This window comes from Arvicola amphibius, chromosome 11, assembly GCF_903992535.2.
Source record: "Arvicola amphibius chromosome 11, mArvAmp1.2, whole genome shotgun sequence".
In the NCBI taxonomy this organism is placed as follows: domain Eukaryota; kingdom Metazoa; phylum Chordata; class Mammalia; order Rodentia; family Cricetidae; genus Arvicola; species Arvicola amphibius.
The window spans coordinates 99586722-99605641 of record NC_052057.2 but is presented as its reverse complement, the minus strand read 5'-3'; the positions used below and the strand labels follow the sequence as shown (position 1 = coordinate 99605641).

General features: G+C 48.3%; 1 protein-coding gene across 1 annotated transcript in view; it reads right to left on the bottom strand.

The window, feature by feature from the left end:
• Positions 1-327: 327 nt before the first annotated feature.
• Positions 328-18920, bottom strand: part of Col15a1 (collagen type XV alpha 1 chain) — a 105403-nt gene continuing 86810 nt past the window's right edge. Inside the window, exons 30-41 of the mRNA XM_038347949.1 lie at positions 17592-17637; positions 15812-15892; positions 15293-15342; positions 14732-14824; positions 14041-14185; positions 8572-8636; positions 6187-6315; positions 5989-6048; positions 5198-5257; positions 2299-2484; positions 1950-2065; positions 328-541 (exon numbers count right to left, since the gene is read on the bottom strand). Of these exons, the coding sequence (XP_038203877.1) occupies positions 328-541; positions 1950-2065; positions 2299-2484; positions 5198-5257; positions 5989-6048; positions 6187-6315; positions 8572-8636; positions 14041-14185; positions 14732-14824; positions 15293-15342; positions 15812-15892; positions 17592-17637 (1245 nt within the window). The remainder of the gene's footprint in view (positions 542-1949; positions 2066-2298; positions 2485-5197; positions 5258-5988; positions 6049-6186; positions 6316-8571; positions 8637-14040; positions 14186-14731; positions 14825-15292; positions 15343-15811; positions 15893-17591; positions 17638-18920) is intronic.

Sequence of the window (18920 nt, the reverse complement as noted above, 5' to 3'; positions counted from 1 at the left end):
GGTTGGAAGGAAGGAACTATTCTCTGCCAAGAACGCACTGGGCAATCCCTCTGGCCTGTTTGCTGATTGCCCTACTCTGGGTCGGTATGTGTTCACACTGCAGGATCTAGCACCAATATGTAGATTGGATCTGACTTGGATCTGAGTCCCTCGCGCGTCTTTCCTTTTGAGTATACTGAGGTATGTTTCCTTTGGTTTCTCTTTTGACAAATGTGTAGTGTATATATATAAAAAAAAATCCTGTAATATTTACAGCATTTCAGACTTCAGTGTCAACTCTTCACATGAGAAAAATTAGAAAATTCTTTAAGAATCATGGGAAGGCTATTACTTCCTAGCGTCGGTCATGAAACTGTTTTCGATACACAGGACAATTAGCCGATTAGCACAGCTATAGGCTTTCTGGTCCAGAATCTTCCCTGTGCTCAGTGGGGAGGCAAATCCTGTTATGGCCATGTCTGCGGTTCGCCAGGCTTCACAGTACTTATCCACAAGACGGACACCATGGGGGTTGGATCCATGCCAGATGACTTTCTGGGGCCTAGAAAGGAATTTTAGAGTGTTACTTTTTAAGTGGCGTTTTTTAAAATAACACCGAGTTCTTTATTTCTTATTTTATTTTACAGCTATTGCGTTGTGTGGTTTGTGCGTGCGTGCACACGTATGTGTTTGCGTGGGGGTGTGTGTGGCCGCATGTGCGCAGGCATATACTTGTGGTCAGAGAGCCACTGGGTGCCTTCCTCAATCATTCTCCACCTTATTTTTGAGGCAAGGTCTCTCACTGAACCAGGAGCTTGCTAATTTAGCTGGGGTTTACAGATGCGTGCCACCACCCCACCCCTGGCAGTTAGATGTACGGTGGGGATCTGAACTCGGGTTATCACGCCCGTTAGATGTACGGTGGGGATCTGAACTCGGGTTATCACGCCCGTTAGATGTACGGTGGGGATCTGAACTCGGGTTATCACGCCCGTTAGATGTACGGTGGGGATCTGAACTCGGGTTATCACGCCCGTGCAGTGAGCATTTTACCCTCCGAGTCATCACCCCAGTTCTCAAATGGCTATTTTTGTTGTTGTTGTATATCTTAGTAAGTGAACTGGCGTAAGTATAGTAAATTAAGACACATTCCTCCTCATCCACAGTCCACGATCCAAGCCAAATCCTCTTTGTGGCCTTGTGGCGGTTACCAGCTTTCTAGGCATACTCTGTTTCCAGCCAGACTCAGCTTGCAGCATCCCCCAGTAGCGTCTTTAGTTTTCATGAATCTGGACCGTTGCTGCTGAGGTTACTTCTTCTCAGCCGGACTTGTGACTCCTTCACCTTAGGAGTCCCCTCTTGCAGGACTCTGCTTTTGCGTCTCACCCTCAGAAACAATGGCTCTTCTCTGCTCTTCTTGTCATCTTTCTCTTTTAAAACTACAAAGCTGTCTGCATTTCTATTTGGTCTGTTATCTATTGCCTCTTGACACCGAGGACCCTTAAAGTGAAGGGGCCAGGTAAGCGTATTATTGTGCCTTCCAGACCTAGCATTAAATGTGTCAGAGCATAGACACTGAGTATTCTGAACAGCTCGGATTGTTTTCAAAGACCGAGAGGCCCATTTATAGGACAAAGCCACAGGGCCACCAGTCACATCATGTCTATGGCATCCTGCGTTTTCACCCACAATCATCCGCATAACTGTCCCGTGGCATACACACAATGGTCTACTCATTTGACAGGCGGGCGAGGCCGTTGAGATCCCTAGAGTGAAGTGCTTTGCCCAAGTATTGTAGTGAACTACTAGACCTGGGTCTTCTGGCTCCAAGGCCATGGCTTTGCCATGACTCAGCGGCCTCCCTGTGGCTTCGGATTGGCAGTACTCCAGGGCGGTGCTGATAAAGGTATCTCATTGTTAGAACACACCCTAAAAGCACCTATCGTGCCACACAACAGGGCCCCACTTACCATGACGGATCGGTCATCACATCTCGACCGTCAAAGGAGTATATCGGAATGTGTGTATTGAACTGGCCTCCATCACCCGAGAAGATCGAGTCCCAATTGTTAAAAAGCACCTGGCCCTATGAAGAAAAATGCCACATTAGAATTTTTGTGCCAGTGGCCTACAGTTAGGCTCCTGCTTATTCTTGAGGGCTCGGATGTCAGCTCTCCTGAAGTCCCCAGCTCAGAGAGGAAACTGACTTGAAAAGAGAAAAGGTGTGGCCTTGAGCTACGGTTGATACCCTGGAGTGGCAAATGCTTGGGTCTCGCTTGGGGACCTGAGTGCCTGAGGGCGGTGATGGATTGTCTTTACCTTGAGGTTCACAATGGGGAGGCTGAATCTCTCTGCTTTCCTCACAACTGTGGAGAGATCCTGCAGGTGGGACGACAGGAAAGCCCGGAAGGTGGACAGTAGTCCCGCGGCCCTGGCCTGCTGGAAGCACTGGAAGTCGGCCCGGATGTCCCCCGCCACTGGAGTGTTCAGAGCAACCAGGCGCAGCTGCAAAGAGGAAGGCAGTGTAGTTAACGGGGCCGCCATTGCCTCCTGTTTTGGGCACGAGCCACCTTCTGGCTATAAGGTGTGCCATAGGCTTCTTGGCTACCTGTAAGGGCAGTGGAACTGTGCCCATCCCCAGTCAAGATAGCCTTGGGGCTCCAGTCAGCTCATTACAGCTCTGTGAACAGTCCTTGGGGTAGGAATATCTTTCTTAGATTAAAAAAAAAAAAAGGATGCAAAATTCTCCTTGGACTGAGCAAAGCCCTTTGGAGATCTGTTTGAGCCTGCGGGTCATGCTCGAGCACTCTGGATATGCTCCTAGCTTAGTTCTCAGCACAGCTTCTAAGTTGACTTTGCCCTGGCTCCCAAGCTTCCTCCAGCAATTGCTGGCTGCCCTTACTTCTTCCTGAGCAGACCAGGGGCTGATCATGGGAGATGCCCAGGAATGGACTCACAGCATTTATCAAGACAGCTGGGATAGAACCTTCTAGAAACTAGGGTCATATAGCTACTCTAGGCTCCCGTTCCCGACACCCTGTTCATCAGCCCCAAATAAAAGCCATTCTAGACTCTGTTTGATCTCATACACTGGCATCCATTTATTGACCTCCCCTTCAGCCTTTTCTGCTGGCATTTCATATGAAATACAGTCCTCAGTCTGAGTGTTCACCCTCTCCTGTTCTCTAGCCTCATCTCAAGAGTAAGAAGCTTGCATTGACCTCCAAATGCAACCCCCCCCCCCCCACACACGCATGCATACACGCACACACACACATACAGGGTCACACACCCCTCACACACAGATATAATATTTGAAAATTAAAACCCCAATATACTGTGTTAAAGCTCCATTAGCCACTTTACTGACTTTTGGGACTCATTGAAGGTTTACCTAAATTCACTTCTCTCTCCCCTCAGCATTTGCTCCTAGAATCTTGGCCTCAAAAATTCTTTGCACTCTCTTCTAAATCCAAAGGGCACCTTTCAGTCATTTTGCCCCACCCCCAGCCTTTGACTCTGGAGTACCTCCTTTGACCTTCCTTCTTTGTCTCAGCCTTGGCTTCTCATTTGCCTCTCCTGTTTCTTCTTTGCATCTGTCCCTGTATAGACTCTATTTGCAACTCCTGTCATCCCCATGACGATGGCCATAGCTCTGCTGACGTCTCCAGGTGGGTTTAACACATTCATGTTCTACCCCCTCCTTCCCACTTTCACTTGGGTGTCCTGGGGCCACCTCAGACTTACTCTGCTGACCCTGAGGTCTTCTCTGGAGGTGTGAGCATTCCAGAAAGCATATTTCTTGAAGGCCTTAGGCCTCTGACCCTGTCTCCCTGCTGCTCTCTGTTGGAGTGGGAATGAGTAACCGATAAGACAGAACCCTGGAGACTGCTTCTCCCAAGGCTCTGAACTGACTCAGGTGGGTTGGGCTCTGCACCCATAAGGTAAGAGAGTTAGGGCACGAGAGCGCACTGTGGCAATCCAGAGCTGCGTGTAAGCTCGTGCATAGCAGGCCTGTATGGGTAGGGCTAACGGGGGACACTCTTCTACAAGGGGGTCTGTGCAAATCAAAGTGACTGAAAGCAGGGACAAGAGTTGCCAGGCTGGCTATATGCCCTGTGACCAAGCTCTACGATGTCCCTGAAGAGATGGGGACATGGTCTTTACACTAGTGAAGGGCTGGGGTGCATCTCCAATCTCCACCCTGCCAGGTGATGCCTGGGAAGGAGCCTGTGTCCACTGCATCAGCCCAGTGGGGATTGGGCATCCTTCTCCATCTCACTCATTCTCCTGGCAACACTCGCACCAGGGGACCAGCCTGGCTTTTCCTGTCTCTTCCCATGTCTCCCACAAGCCCTCTTCTACAGCCCACAGCCTTGGGTCCCTGTTCCTGTCCTTTCCAATGGACTTGCACACTCAAACTAAAGTCATTTCAAAATACCATCCTTACCACTTACCCTTGCTCTACTTTTAACTTATCCGTAGCTCTCATCAATGCAGGAAAGGGTCAAAGTCCTTAGCTCTGGCCCTTGTGAGCTTCTGTAGCCTAAACTTTTTCCTCTGCTGTGAAGTCTACTCCTCTGGCCAGTTTGAAACACAGTCAGGAAGGAGCAGCACACACACCCACCCTCCCATGCTCCATCTTCCCCTCTGCCAGTAATTCCTCCTTTCATTCTTCCCTGCCTGAATGTTAATGTCCTTTAGGTCTGAAGCTAGAGGTCACCTCTTGCGTACTGACTACCTTTGTCTTTCTGGTGACCCCAGCATCTCGGGTTTGCCTCACTCAAATAACCATGATCCAACTGCTCATAGTGTGTGTGCCCTCCTGGCAGGTTGGTAAGCAGTTAGGTGGTAAGAGCTATTTACCAGGGCTGCAGACATGGCCATCAGTTGACAGTACTTGCTGCTTGAATCAAAGGATTCAATTCCCAGTACTCACATGGTGGCTCACAGCTATTTCTAACCCCAATTAAAGGGAATATGATTCAGATTCCAGACCTCTGCAGGATCAGGCATGCACATGGAGCATGTACATACATGCAGGCACTTATATATGTGAAATAAAATAAATCTTAGAAAGAAAAAAAGGAACTAGACACCAAACACAGGGCTCAGCACTGACGTGCACAGGGCTCAGCACTGATGGGCACAGGGCTCAGCACTGACGGGCACACGCACGTACTCATTCTCAGCAGAGAAACGTATGACTTGTACTTACAACGGGCCTCTGGTAATTGGCACTTAAAATGGGGTTCAGTGGAGGCTGTGGCTGGTACGGCTGCAACGTGAAATGGGAAAGGGAAAAGAATGAATACATTCAGAATACACACTGTACTCTCCAGGGTACAATGAGATACGAGTCTAATGTCTCCTTTAAATAAATTTAAAACGAAGCTTTAAATAGCTGGGCACTGCCTTTAACTGTGATTCTCAAGTGGGAGGACTTTCATGGCCAAATGAAAAAGTCATCAGCAAAGGAGGGAGTGTTCTCAGGCTCTTTAAAACGATCCCTGAGCTGGAGAAGCAGAGGACCTCAGCTTAAAAGCCAACATGTCCACCTCTTCAAGGGTTCAGTTTTATAATCTAATGGGGTGATGGTAGCGGCCTCACAACAGGCTATGCCAGTTGCTTAAGGTCTTTTACAGTTGTGAATAAATGTCAACGGTCAGCCTGGTTGGTGTGCAATGCACACCTTTAATCCCAGCGTTCAGGGAGCAGAGGCAGGTGGATCTCTGTGAGTTCCAGGCCAGCCAGGACTACTAGTGAGATCTTGTCTCAGAATAAGTAAACAAAAGAGGGAGGGATTCTTCTAGACAATTTGTGGGTAAATTGGGAACAGGGGTGTCCAGCCTCTGCACCCAGGTCTCCCTCCACTCTGTGGTGACAACATTCTGTCTAGTAATTATTGAGCTTCTATAAGATGCTAAGTCACACAGAACAAGTTGGGCTTTGGAGAACTTGGTCCAGGTCCTCGGGGGCACCCAGAAAGCAGACAGCAGAGTTACTCACATTGCTGGAAAGTGCTGGTGGTGGGGGGCTGTCAGCAGGAATGGGGATCAGTTCTCCCAACTGCAAGAGAAGGAAGATGTTGCTAATGAAAAGCTGTAAGAAACAGCTTCCAAGACAGAAAACTGGCACTAATGGGGAGTTCTTCACACTGGAGGGTATTTGGAGGAGAGAGGGCTAGCAAGGAAATTGAAGAATTACCTGTAACCTTTTCCAACCATTTCGGACACGAATGAAAAACTCTGCACTGTCCCTCAGGTAGATGAACGTCCCCTCTATAACCAAGTGTGCTTTCTGCAGCATGTCACCCATGTCGTTGAGTGCTGTGACCTGTCAGGGCATTAAATTCCAAACTGTCACGAAGCAGTAGCAAAATGTGATGTGCATTTTGATAAGTAACCCCTCATTCGAGAAAAAAGGTTTATTGCATTGGACAGTGCTATAATACTAGTTAATAACTAATGTTATTTGTTAATAACTAACAAACTTATTAGTTAATAACTAAAGTTATTCAGTGTTCTGGCTCAAACCCAGGACCTGTCCAAGCTAGGCAAGTGCTCTACCACTGAATTATATCACCAGACCACAGTTGTTCTCTCTCTCTCTCTCTCTCTCTCTCTCTCTCTCTCTCTCTGTGTGTGTGTGCTCACACTCGTGTGTGCAGTGAGGTGCCAGAGGTAGTCACGTGGTCTTTTCCATTATCACTTATCTTTTGGGGCAAGGTCACGTACTGAACCGAGCACTAACTGATTGTCTACACTGCCACCCAGCAAGCTTCGGTGATGCACTCGTCTCTGCTCCCACTCTTCTAGCACAGAGTTACAGATGTGTGCAACCAAGCTGCATTCTGTTTTTCAAAGTGGATGCTAGGGATGAACTGGGGTCTCCATGCCTATGTCTGGGCACTTGACCTGCTGATCTTCTCCTCAGCCTCTAGTTTTTAAAGGCGTTTTCACTGTAGCCAAGACATGCCGACATGCCTTGAACTCAATAATCCTTCTGCCTCAGCCTCCCAAGTGCTAGGATTTCAGGAGTGTACTATCATGCTTGGCTAAGGGAGTTCTTTTTCATGAAATAAAAACATGCATTTCTTTGAACCACAAGTCTAAATTATAAAAAAATGAATAAAAACCAAAAGATAATTTCCTGTGAAGATAAGGATGTTGCGCCAGAGTTATCTTTGCTGGGTTTTGGTTTTAGCAAAATCATCAGCACATTGCCTTTTTTTCTCCCTGCCACTTGCATTGATTTTTAACACAGCTCTGTAGCATCCACACTGGCTAATGGTACCGTCTCACATTTCTTAGTGACTTTCAAATCCATTTTCATTTGGGATAAGAAATGCAAGCAAGTGGGCAATTATACTTAGCACTTAGTCTTTAGTCTAGCTGGATGGTTGCAATATTAAATATGTGTTTAAAAAGTGGGGGCTTGCAGCAGCTCTGTCTCAAAAGTTGCCTAAAATAAGAATGGCAGATACTTAGCAGCTCCAGAAACAGATTCAGGAAGCTGAGACTGCAAACACTATTCTGAATAGCACCAAGTCTCGAGGAACTATCAGTCGAGAGTCTCATTGTAACTGAGAAAGAGTCCCCCAAAATTTTTATCTCACCTTGACGATAATAACATTAATCAAACTGACATAGAAATCCCCCAAGAGGCAAAGTGCCAAATTTTGTCATCTGCTGGACAATTCTGTCTTTTGAAAGTCATTTTTGTTTGTTTCTTTCTTAGTTATTTTGTTTGTTTTTTAATGAAACCCAGTAATCACCAAAAAGATTTCCTCGGACTGCTGCCAATCCGGTAGGTGCTTCTCTCTCTCTCTCTCTCTCTCTCTCTCTCTCTCTCTCTCTCTCTCTCTCTCTCTCTCCCTCCCTCCCTCCCTCCCTCCCTCTCTCTCTCTCTCTCTCTCTCTCTCTCTCTCTCTCTCTACCTCTCTCTCTGTGCATTGTAACAATCCAGGCAAGCCATGCCCACTGCAGTGCACTGTGGGGCTGTGAATACCCATATGCCATGCTCCAGCTAAGGAATAACCCAGCGTGAGTGTGACCATCAAAACACCTATGGTGTTGTTTACACGTGTGTGCATGCTGTTTTTAAAAATAGAAATGATCGGGTTTTAGTCACTTCAAGATTCACAGGCCACAACGTCAACAATCAGTCATTTTGTTTTCTGTAGCTCTTTATTGAACAAGTCATCTGAATAGGAAATAAATGGCCACATCTATTATTGGTGGAATGGCACATTCTTTTGTCATGGAATTTTATTTGTTTGCTTGTTTAGAGATAGAGTTTCGTGTATCTGGCCTCTAACTTGTGTTGCTGAGGACAAACCTCGAGTTTCTGATCTTCCTGCCTCCATCTCGTAAGTGCTAAGACAACAGGCATCTGCCACCATGCCTGGTTTTATGTGATACCAGAGATCGAACTCTGCCTCCTACATTAGGAAAACAGTCGGCCCACTGAGCTACATCTCCAGCCCCTGATAGAGAGTTCTAATTCCAAAATAAAAGGGATTCCAACACTGTCACCAGAGTCTGAAGTAAGTCTGTCCAACGTGTAATGGCTACTATACAAGATACTGACCAAGTTTCTGGATCCTGGGAGTCCTGGCTGTCCTGGAGGGCCAGGTGGGCCTGGAAGGGCCACAGCTGGGACAAAACAAAAGAGAGAAGTTATATAAAGCATAGTGTCTGTCACAAGGGGTCCCTGTTGGCCCCCAGAGGGGTGCTCACAGTCCCTTCCATGCTGAGGGTTGTCCACCTTGCAGATGGAAATGGGGCACTCTGGCCCAGCAAGAGATTAAGGCCATGCTGATTGGCTTGCGGGGGGCGGGGGGGGGGGAGAGCTGAGATTCTTCATCATTGCCCTGGATGAAGCTGTGCCCAAGACTTTTCAGAATTGTAAGGAAATCCCATCGGTGGTTATTTGTAAAAGCCAGTTTGAGTCGAACTTTCTGTTACTTGCATCTGAAACTACCCTGACTCATACAGTTTACTCAAGAGACAGAGCATGTGACCACCAAGTAGAGGAAAGTGGACCACAGAGAGGAGAGGAAAGAGTCCAGGTTGATAGTGACAGGAGAGATGACCAGGTTGTCCATTGCCAGCTGTACATTTTAGGGAAGCAGCAGGTTTGAAGGCTATTTGCCTGACATTGGCAGACATTCCTTCTACTCTAACATTCTATTGGCATGCTGGTGAGAACCAGTAACATTCAGGCTGCAATCTTCCCAGAGTTTCTTAGTTCTTGGCATGTCACAGGACCCTTAAAAATCAGCTCAAGGCTGCCACATTGATCCCCAGAAAAATGAAAGGGTGGGAGTGTCCAGCTGGAAGGTCCTTGCCTCAGGCAAACACAGAAGTATTAGCATTTCCCCTTGGTTTTTCTTCTGCCTCTCTAAGCTGCATCCCTTCAGCATCTGCACAGCTCTTGGCAGATGCAAAGATGTCTCTATAAGTCCTAGAAAACAACTGCATTGTCTCTTCAGGACACAGCAAGCAAGTCTTAGCTCCAACACAGGGCTTGAATGTCCACACATAGGTGGTAGGCGGCCAGTGGAGGACTTGGATGTGGATCCAGCCATGTGTCCCTTGAGCATGAATGACCTTGAGCAAGTCATATGTCCTCTCTGAGCCTCAGTGTCGGCCCCGTTGGGGTTATAATATAATATCCACTTTACCTCCTTTTCAGCATCGCTGGGAAGTCTATGTGGGTGGTGGCTATGCAAGTGTTTTATATACTGGGACTCGTCATGCACTGTATGAAAGACAGTCCCTGCTCAGTGCAGCAAGGTGTCTGGATCCCCCTAAACTGATGCTTTTGTGGACAACAAATTGTCTGCATCCCACACTCACACTGCCAACTGCCTGTATCTTCTACAACGCCTCTGCATCCATCAAGGCCCTGTTGGCACATCTGGTTTAATTTACCCAGCATCCTTTGCAGATCAAAGTCCTCATAGTCTTCTCCTGAGGTCTTTCCCTTCATACCCGCAGCCATTTCCTTCCTCGCAGAAAGAGCTATTAGGTTCTCAAGTGGTCCTCCCTCCTGACTATAGATGATTCGTTCAAAGTTGGCACCTAGCTCAAGACAGGCCAATTATAATCTTTTCCTGAAACTGCCCTATTCCAAGACATTTCAGACTCGAACTGAGAAAGGAGCTCATGATTTCCAGCTCACAGTGGAAGCACTAAGCTGTCGGTAACCATCTTCTCCTCTATGCAGAGGATGTGGTCTGTGGGGAGCAAGGAGGAAGCTGCTACACAGATAAGATAAGGCCAGAGCTTCATTACAGGGTGTAAGTCTGAGTTAGGCTCTGGCTGTTCTTGGGGTCCAATTTCCGGTCTACTCATCCCACGAGCTGATTGCTTATCCCCTCCTTCCAGTGAGCAAACTTCCCTTCCACTCAGTATACTCTGAACCTTGTTTCTGCTTTCAGCCAGTAAAGCCAAGGCCATGTTAAAGCCAGCCCCAGGCCACCCTCTGCAAGGCCCCAGGTTCTGTGGGTCTCCATTAGCCGTGCCCCACCACACCTGGTTCGTGCCAATGCAATCATCAGGAAGCAGTCATGTGCTTATTCTGCTACTGGATGAAGGTGTGCTCCAGAGGTTTTTACTTTTTAAGTTTTGGAATATTTACATATACATGAACTATCTTGGGGATAGGGCCAGCATCATAAACTAAAAGTAATTTTATATTTTATTTATTTATTTTGGTGTGGTTCTGGGGATTGACTTGAGGGCTTCCGTTATGCTAAAGAAGCCCCTTACCAGCAGGATAAAGCCTGAATCCTCAATGTTTTAAATAATAATTTTGGACATTAAACAGTCTCGGGGTACAGAGTTTCCACCCGTGGCACCACACTAGTGCTCACAAAGTTTTGGAAACTGGAGGACTTCAGACTTTGAGTTTTTGGGACTAGGGGTGTTCAGCTTTATAGCTCTCCATAGAATGTCTACCTCGTGCACAACAAGAAAAACACAGGCCTTGTAGCTACAGGTGTCTGGGCTCTGACACTGTGGGTGCCACTTACTGGCTATAAAGTGGAGCAGCACATATCTTCATGTGTGTTTGTACCTGTATACACCCAGGGTGTGTGGTGGTCAGAGGACAACCTTAGGTGTTAGCCTCTCTCAGCTGCCACCTGGTTTTTGTCCTTAAGACGGTGTCAGTGTCTCTCAATCTCCCGAAGCTCACCAATTAGGCCAGGCTGGCTGACAGTGAGCCCCAGGGATCCTCTTGTCTCTCCCTCTCCAGCCCCGTGATTATACATGTGCACTGCCGGACTGCTTTACATAAGCTCTGGGCTCTTGGATCCCCATGCCGTCATGGTGAGCATTCTGAGCACTCCCATGAGTTACCTCCTCAGCCTCACTATTGGTTTTCCCGAATCACCAAAAAACTGGAACAAAATGGCCAGCAAACTTCCTGGCACTGGTATTGTGCAGTGAATGCGTATTTTCTTTAATTCCACTCAGTTTTGCATTTGCATACTAGAAGTTCCAAGGGTTGAAGGGAATTCAGCACCAAGCGTGACATCTAATGCTGGTCCTTAAGTCAAGCTTATGTCAGCTTGACACAAACTAAAGTCATCAGAGAGGAAGAAACCTCAACTGAGAAAATGCCCCCATAAGATCAGACTGTACACAAGTCAGTAGGGCATTTTCTTGATTAGTGATTGATGGGGGAGGGCCCAGCCTATTGTTGTGGGATTCCCCTCTGTATGCTATGAATGTTTTATTGTATATATCTTCCAGTCTACCTCTCTCTCTCTCTCTCTCTCTCTCTCTCTCTCTCTCTCTATATATATATATATATATATATATATATATATATATATACATGTATGTATATACACACACACACACACACACACACATATATGTATGGAGTCAGGGAGAAGCCATGTAGCATCTGGGGACAGATGCCTCCACTGGAGCCCACCAAAACTTTGCCAGTAGGTCACGACCTCGTGGTGATGCACAGATTAATGGAGATGGGTTAGTTCAGGATATAAGAACTAGTTAGAAATATGCTTAAGCTATTGGCCAAACAGTATTGCAAATAATATAGTTTTTGTATGGTTATTTAGGGTCTGGGCAGCCAGGAACTAATGAACAGCCTCTATTAACACATTGTGGATGGTTCAATCCCTAGGCTGATAAGAAAGCAGCCTGAGAAAGCCAGGAGGAGCAAGCCAATAAGCAGCACTCCTCCATGGCCTCTGTATCAGCTCCTGACTCCAGGTTCCTGCCCTGTTTTGAGTTGCTGTCCTGACTTCCTTTAATGACGGACTATGGATGTGGAGGCATGGGCCAAACAAACCCTTTCCTCTCCGACTTGCTTTTGGTTGTGGTGTTTCATCATAGCAATAGGAACCCTAACTAGGACATCCAGATTCTTAAAGCATTGACAAAGCAGCCAGGAAGGTTCTAGAATGTGTGAAGAGATGCTCAATACTATGGGGCACTTGGAAAACTCAGAGAGAGCCACACAGAGCAAACCACAGTGAGCTAGCGACTCATAGCTATTAGCACTGAAAAGGTTTGATCATGGGTGTTAGTGAAGATGAGGGAGTCTGGGACCCTCCCCCAGTCTGGCAGTCATGTGAAATAATGAGTTTGCTTTGGAATGTAGCCTGGCATTTCCTCACAGAGTTAAACATAGAGTTCCCTATAACCCAGCAATTTCACTCTGTATGTACCCCAGAGAACTGAGGCCATGCTTACACAAAACCTTAGACTCAAGTTGTGAGTGGTAGAATGCAAACAGCTGGAAAACCAAAGCAACTCAAATGCTATTAACAGATGGATGAATACACGAAAAATATATACCAATAAGATGGCAGATTATTTGGTCAGAAACAAAGGAGTGAAGTACTGAAACATACCACAGCATAGATGAATGACATGCTAAGGGAAGGAAACAGACACAAAAGGCCTCAGATTATTTGATTCTGTTTATATGGTATCTTAGTTAAGGTATCTATTGCTGTGATGAACACCATGACCAAAAGCAACTTGGGGAGGAAAGGGTTTTTTCACTCACAGTTCCATATAACAGTTCAGCCTCAAAAGTAGTAAGGGCAGGAAACTCAAACAGGGCAGGAACCTGAAGGCAGGAGCTGATGCTGAGGGGTGCTGCTTACTGGCCTGTTCCCCATGACTTGCTCAGCCTGCTTTCTTATAGAACCCAGGACCATCAGCCCAGGGATGGCCCCACCCACAGTGGACTGGCCCCTCCTCCATCCATCACTGATTAAGAAAATGTCCTACAGCCTGATCTTATGGAGACATCTTCTCAATTGAGGTTCCTTCCTTTCAGATAACTCTAGGTTGTGTCAGGTTGACACAGAACTAGCCAGCACATCTGGTTTATATATAATGTCCAGTATAGGAAACTCCAGAGACAAAAAGTAGATCTGGGTAGGTAACTGCTTCCAGCAAAATCAGTCTTCCTTCCTTCCTTCCTTCCTTCCTTCCTTCCTTCCTTCCTTCCTTCCTTCCTTTCCTTCCTCCCTCCCTCCCTTCTTTCTTTCCTCCCTCCCTTCTTTCCTCCCTCCCTTCCTCCCTTCTTCCCTCCCTTCCTCCCTCCCTCCCTTCTTTCTTTCCTCCCTCCCTTCCTCCCTTCTTCCCTCCCTTCCTTCCTCCCTCCCTTCCTCCCTTCCTTCCTCCCTCCCTCCCTTCCTCCCTTCCTTCCTCCCTCCCTCCCTCCCTCCCTCCCCCCTCTTTCCTTCCTCCTGCAGTTCTAGGGATAAAACCTAAAGCTTCCCCCATATTCTACCACTGAACTTTCATACTCCATCCCATGAGGCTTCTTCTTGGTGTAATGAATGTCTAGAATTAAGCAATCGTGATAGCCGCGACATTGCTAAATTGTACACTTGAAATAAATGTATGTTATAATATCTGAATTATATTCATTTCAAGGAAGAAAAGAAGGCAGGCTCCATCCAGCAAACAGCCCTGTTAGACAGAGACGTCTGCCACCCAGGTGTGCCACCCTGAGCACAAAGACAGAAGCAGCAGGAATGAAGCACCACTCAGCACTAACCTGAACCCAGGATGGCAGGAGGTCCTGGTGGCCCAGGGGGTCCCGGTGGTCCAGGGACTCCAGGTCTCCCAAAGCCAGGTGGCCCAGGCAGGCCTGGAATCCCTGGGGGGCCCTGGGGCCCCACAACAGCCTCTCCTTTCTGTCCCTGTTGAGGCAAGCACATAGTCATGGAGAAAGCGCTCTTTCTAATGAGGATGTTTGTAAGATCCGGTAATTGCAGGTGGTGTCAGCCAGCAACAGCCCAGACACGGAGTCCAAAGACACCAGGCAGCCCAGGCAGCCAGAGGGTCCTTGAAATCTAGTCTGGCTTTCTCACTCCACACATGAAGCAGCTGAGCCTTCAGACTGGAGACTGGCCTTAAGTCACAGTGCAAGAACCATGTCACAAGAACCAAAGAGTCCTTCTAAAGCTATCGCCAGTGCCTTCCGTACATCCTACGAAGTAACCCCTCACTATTGATAGCTCTCTTCAGAGGGAAGTTGCCACAGTGCGGACGGCTAATGCCCATGGGTTCACTAACGGCACGTAGCCTGGACAGCTCTAGAGACTGAGTTAACCAGCCAACAACACAGGAGGAGCGCCTGCTCGGGCCTAAGTACGCACTACACCGACTTCAACTCTAAACCCACCTACTCATACTGGGGGCGAGGCACAGGGAAAGCCACAAGTCCCCAGGGAGTTACTACTCACAATCAGGCCTGGATGTCCTGGTAGGCCTGGAGGCCCAGACACAAAGAGGTTGTTGCTGGACTCTCCTCTGAAGGCTGCATCTCCATTCCCCCCCTGGAAGAAAGACCGTGGGAGTTTGCAGTAAGACAGGCATGAACCTTTCTTAACAGAAACACAAGAAACCGAGTCACAGGCTGTTGCGGTATCAGTGGGATCTCCAAAGTCCATGTGTTAGAAACATTAACCCCAAACTTGTATATTGCTGGCACCGAGAGGTGGGTTAGTGGAGAGACTTGTGAGCTAGGGAGTGGTTTTGCTCTCTATCTATCTATCTATCTATCTATCTATCTATCTATCTATCTATCTATAATAGACCCTTAGCATCCTTGTTCTGTCTTGCTCTGTGATTCCTGCATCGTCTCGGGACTTTGCAGAATCCCAACAAGTAAGGAGCCCTAGCCCTCCAGAACCATGTGCTATAGAAACCTCCATTCTTTCCATGTTATGCAGTCTGTGGTTTTCAGTACGGCAACAGCAAACAGACTAGGATAATAGACCAAACATTGAATAATGAATATTCACCTTCAAGCTATGGAGAAAATGTCTCAGGTAAGCGGGATCAACCGGAGGGCCTGAAGAAGGAACACTTTGTAAGTTCATCATTGTAATGGCCAAGATTTCACAGTTTCCAAGTTAGTAGCCATGGTTATCTCTTAATAAAAGTGACACTATGCTGGTTTACTAGAGCTGACAGTAGTCTTGGAGGCATCTCCAGTCCTAATCCAGGCCCGTGGACTGTAGGGTCCTGGGCAAGTCCCTGACTCTTTCAGTGCCATATTTTACCTATGACCAACAACAGAAAGTCACCCTCTCCCTCTGACCCCCACCCCGCCTGTAGTTCTGGGGCTGGAAGTCGGGGTTCTGAGCATGCTCAGCAGTACCCCACCTTCAGCCCTCCCCCCTGGTCTCCTTTGAGTGTTCTGCTTTGGACATATCAGGTCTGAGACTGTTTCTTACTGGAAACCACAGCGCTTGTGGGCAGGGTGGCTAGCTTGTGTAGCCTCCTTGACTTAGCAAGGCCTAGGGCAGGAGCAGGCATACCTGGTGGTCCTTGGGCTCCTTGGTCCCCCTTTTCTCCTTTCGAACCAGGAAGACCCCAGGACCCTTTCTCTCCTTTAACACCTGTCACCAAACACAAGTACACATTTAAGAACAAGGAAAAGTAGGTTGTGGGAAATCGGGTTTTGGAATCAAGCCCTTTAGCAAAGCCCATCAGACTAGAAGGCTCGGGGAAGCCAGCAGGTAGGAAAGCCAGGAGGGCTGTGGTCCCTGCAGCAGACAGGTTTCCAGATCTTGACCCAGTTCACAGTAATGTAATGTCATAGAGAAGACGGACAGAGTGGAGTCCGCAGGGACTATAGTGACTCAGCAGGGGCTGACTACCCACTTGCTTAGGACAGTTTGTGAGAACAGGCCGAGGCACCATTCCATTCTGCTCTCCAGTCTCCTCTCCCCGGGGCCTGTACAGCCTGGGGTCCTGAGGAGCAAATAAATCCCTCAGGGACGATGACACAGTTCAGCTAAGGGGGCTGAATTATTCACTTACACAGCTAGCTGAGGGGATGAACACCCACTGTGGGTCACATGCCACCCTAAGTGGTAGGAAGCCAGGAGTCTGAGGGGCTGCCTTCCCAACCCACCATTCCCTCTGCTCCTCATAGGGGAGAGGCACGTGAGGGAGGCTTTCAGGAAAATGGTATCTGGGGAGGAAAATCACCCCTTCCCTTCCCCTGGATGGGACCTAAAGGTGGATGTGAGGACCCCCCCCCCAGTTTGTGACCCCTAAAAAGCGCAGCAGATAAATCTTCCAGTGTTCTCTAGTCTAGAGGGGCTGTCCTAAGGTTGTGGGGTCCAGGCTTCCTGGATGTAGGAGAATGGCCAAGGGCACCAAAGGTGTGATGAGGGAGCAGCCGGGACGTCCAACCACATGGCCCAGGTCCCACCGATGCATGGGAGCCGGTGAGACTAAGGGCGTAGGCAGAGCATTGTGGGTTCCCACCCAAGCCACAGCCAGCTGTGAAGGTGGAGGAGATGAGTAGACACCCACAGGTGCTGCCCTGAGAGGCCGTATAACACCCAGAAGCGCTTATGGAATACTGAGTGGAGGTGGAAGAGGATTCATGACTGCTCTCTTAGAGGCCTGTCCCGCCGTGGTGTGCTCTTAACAGGCTGAGCGTGCTAACCTTTCCTACCCCCACTCCCCTGCGCATCCCTCCTCCACCCACACACATATACACACTGAGCAAGGTTTCACAGAAGCGCTGCCTGTAGTCTAGGAGAACACAGGTTCCGATGGACCCATGAGGAGGACAGATGCTGACCTTGAACTGGTGATCCTCCTGCCTCAGCCTCTTGAGTACTGGGATCATAGATATGCATCAACATGCCTTGCCGCACCCTCTCCTCACAGCACTGGGGATCAAACCTAAGGACTCCCACACACTAGGCAAGAGCTCTTGACCAATGGAACCATTCTTTCTATCCTATAGTTAGTTTTAATGGTTCCTGACACCCAAAAGATCTTAAGGGCTGAGGAGGCAGGAGACACATGGGGCAGCACCAAGCAGGCATCCTTGGCTGTCTTTTTAAGCAATTGGCAAAGGAATGAACAAAGGGAGAGTTTCCTGTTACCCAGGAAGTTTAGCCAGGACACACGGGTACGTGAGGAAACCAGAAAGACGTGTACCACAGCTCAGCTGCCATTTCTGCCCCATGCCAGTCAGCCCTTCCCGACCACCTTATCTGTGGCCAGCACTAGACACATGTAAGTGTCTACAGGTCAGGAATGTTCCAGAGAAGCACAGTGAAGAAGAGCGCATACCATGGAAAGTGACAAGCTCTGGGTCCCCAGGGTGAGCAGTACCAACCTAGGGAGAGAGAAAGACCAGGTCAGACGTGGGAAGCTCTGCCCTGGCTTTTATCTGGGTGGTTACATTCCTGGGGACATATTGCAGAGGAGGAAATGACACAGGTCCAGGCTTGGACTTAGCTCTGGAGCTCCAGTTCTCCCAGCACCCTCAACACAGACATCCCAGGCCTTCAGTAGGGAAGCCCGTGATGTAGCCGGCCTCAAGAACACAGCGTCGAGACTTCTGGCCAAAACTCTCAGCAAAAGGGAAACCCAGGGCCTTCAGATAGTGTTCGTGAGAGTGTTGGCCAACGCTGAATGTCTTGGCCTCCCTCCTTATCAATTAAGATTGGCTCATGGTTGAGGCCAAATGTCCAATCCAGCCCTGAGCCAGCTCTGAAGCTGGGCCAGTCATCTGCTACTGAGTGTAATCAAAGACAGGCATAAGGCACGGGTCCTGGCAGGAGTTGCCGTGATAAATAACAGGGTTGTCATTAGATTGGAGGGGCTATTATGGGCTCCTCATTAGGTGACAGGGATCTGGAATCCAAGCAGCTCTGGATAATATAATTCTCAGTTCTTTCCCATATCCCTGCTGCCCCCTTGCCCTTTCTCCCTTCCCCCCCCCCCCTCTCTTCCCTCTTGTAGTCAATCTTACGTGTGATTCCTCAGGCGCTGTTCACTTTGTTCTTTGAGTCACTGGCCTGGTTCTGGCCAGTGAGCCCCAGACACCCCGTCTCCACCTCTGTGGCACTGGGATTATGAATGTGCACCATCATGGCTTTCCCCGCCCTCAGGTTCTGAGCATCAAACAGTTTTTCCTGCTTGTGCAGAAAGCCCTTCACCAAGCCACGAGATTCCCCAGATCTCACCAGCATATGTGAGTTCTTAGGTGAGTCTGCAGAGGCCCCTGAAAGCTGGTGTGCAACACGCCTTGTCTTAGCTTCAGCTCCTGTTCCTGTGATAGGACACCCTAGCAAAAGCAGCTTACAGAAGATTTTTTGATTGACAACTCCAGGTTATTGGAGTTATATTGCTCAGGAGTCAAGGTAGCATTGCAAGGAAGCAGCTAGTCACATCCAATTCATAGTCAAGAGCAGAGAGCAAGGGATTCATGTATGCGTGAGCGTGCTCGGCTCACTCTCTCCACTCTTACACAGTTTGGAAACTCCTGCCTAGGGTATGGTACCACCCATAGTGGGCAGGTAATATAGACAATTCCCCACAGACAGGCTAACCTGACCTACACATCCCTCATCAAGACTCTTTGACGATTCTTGATTGTGCTGGGTCTTCTACCAC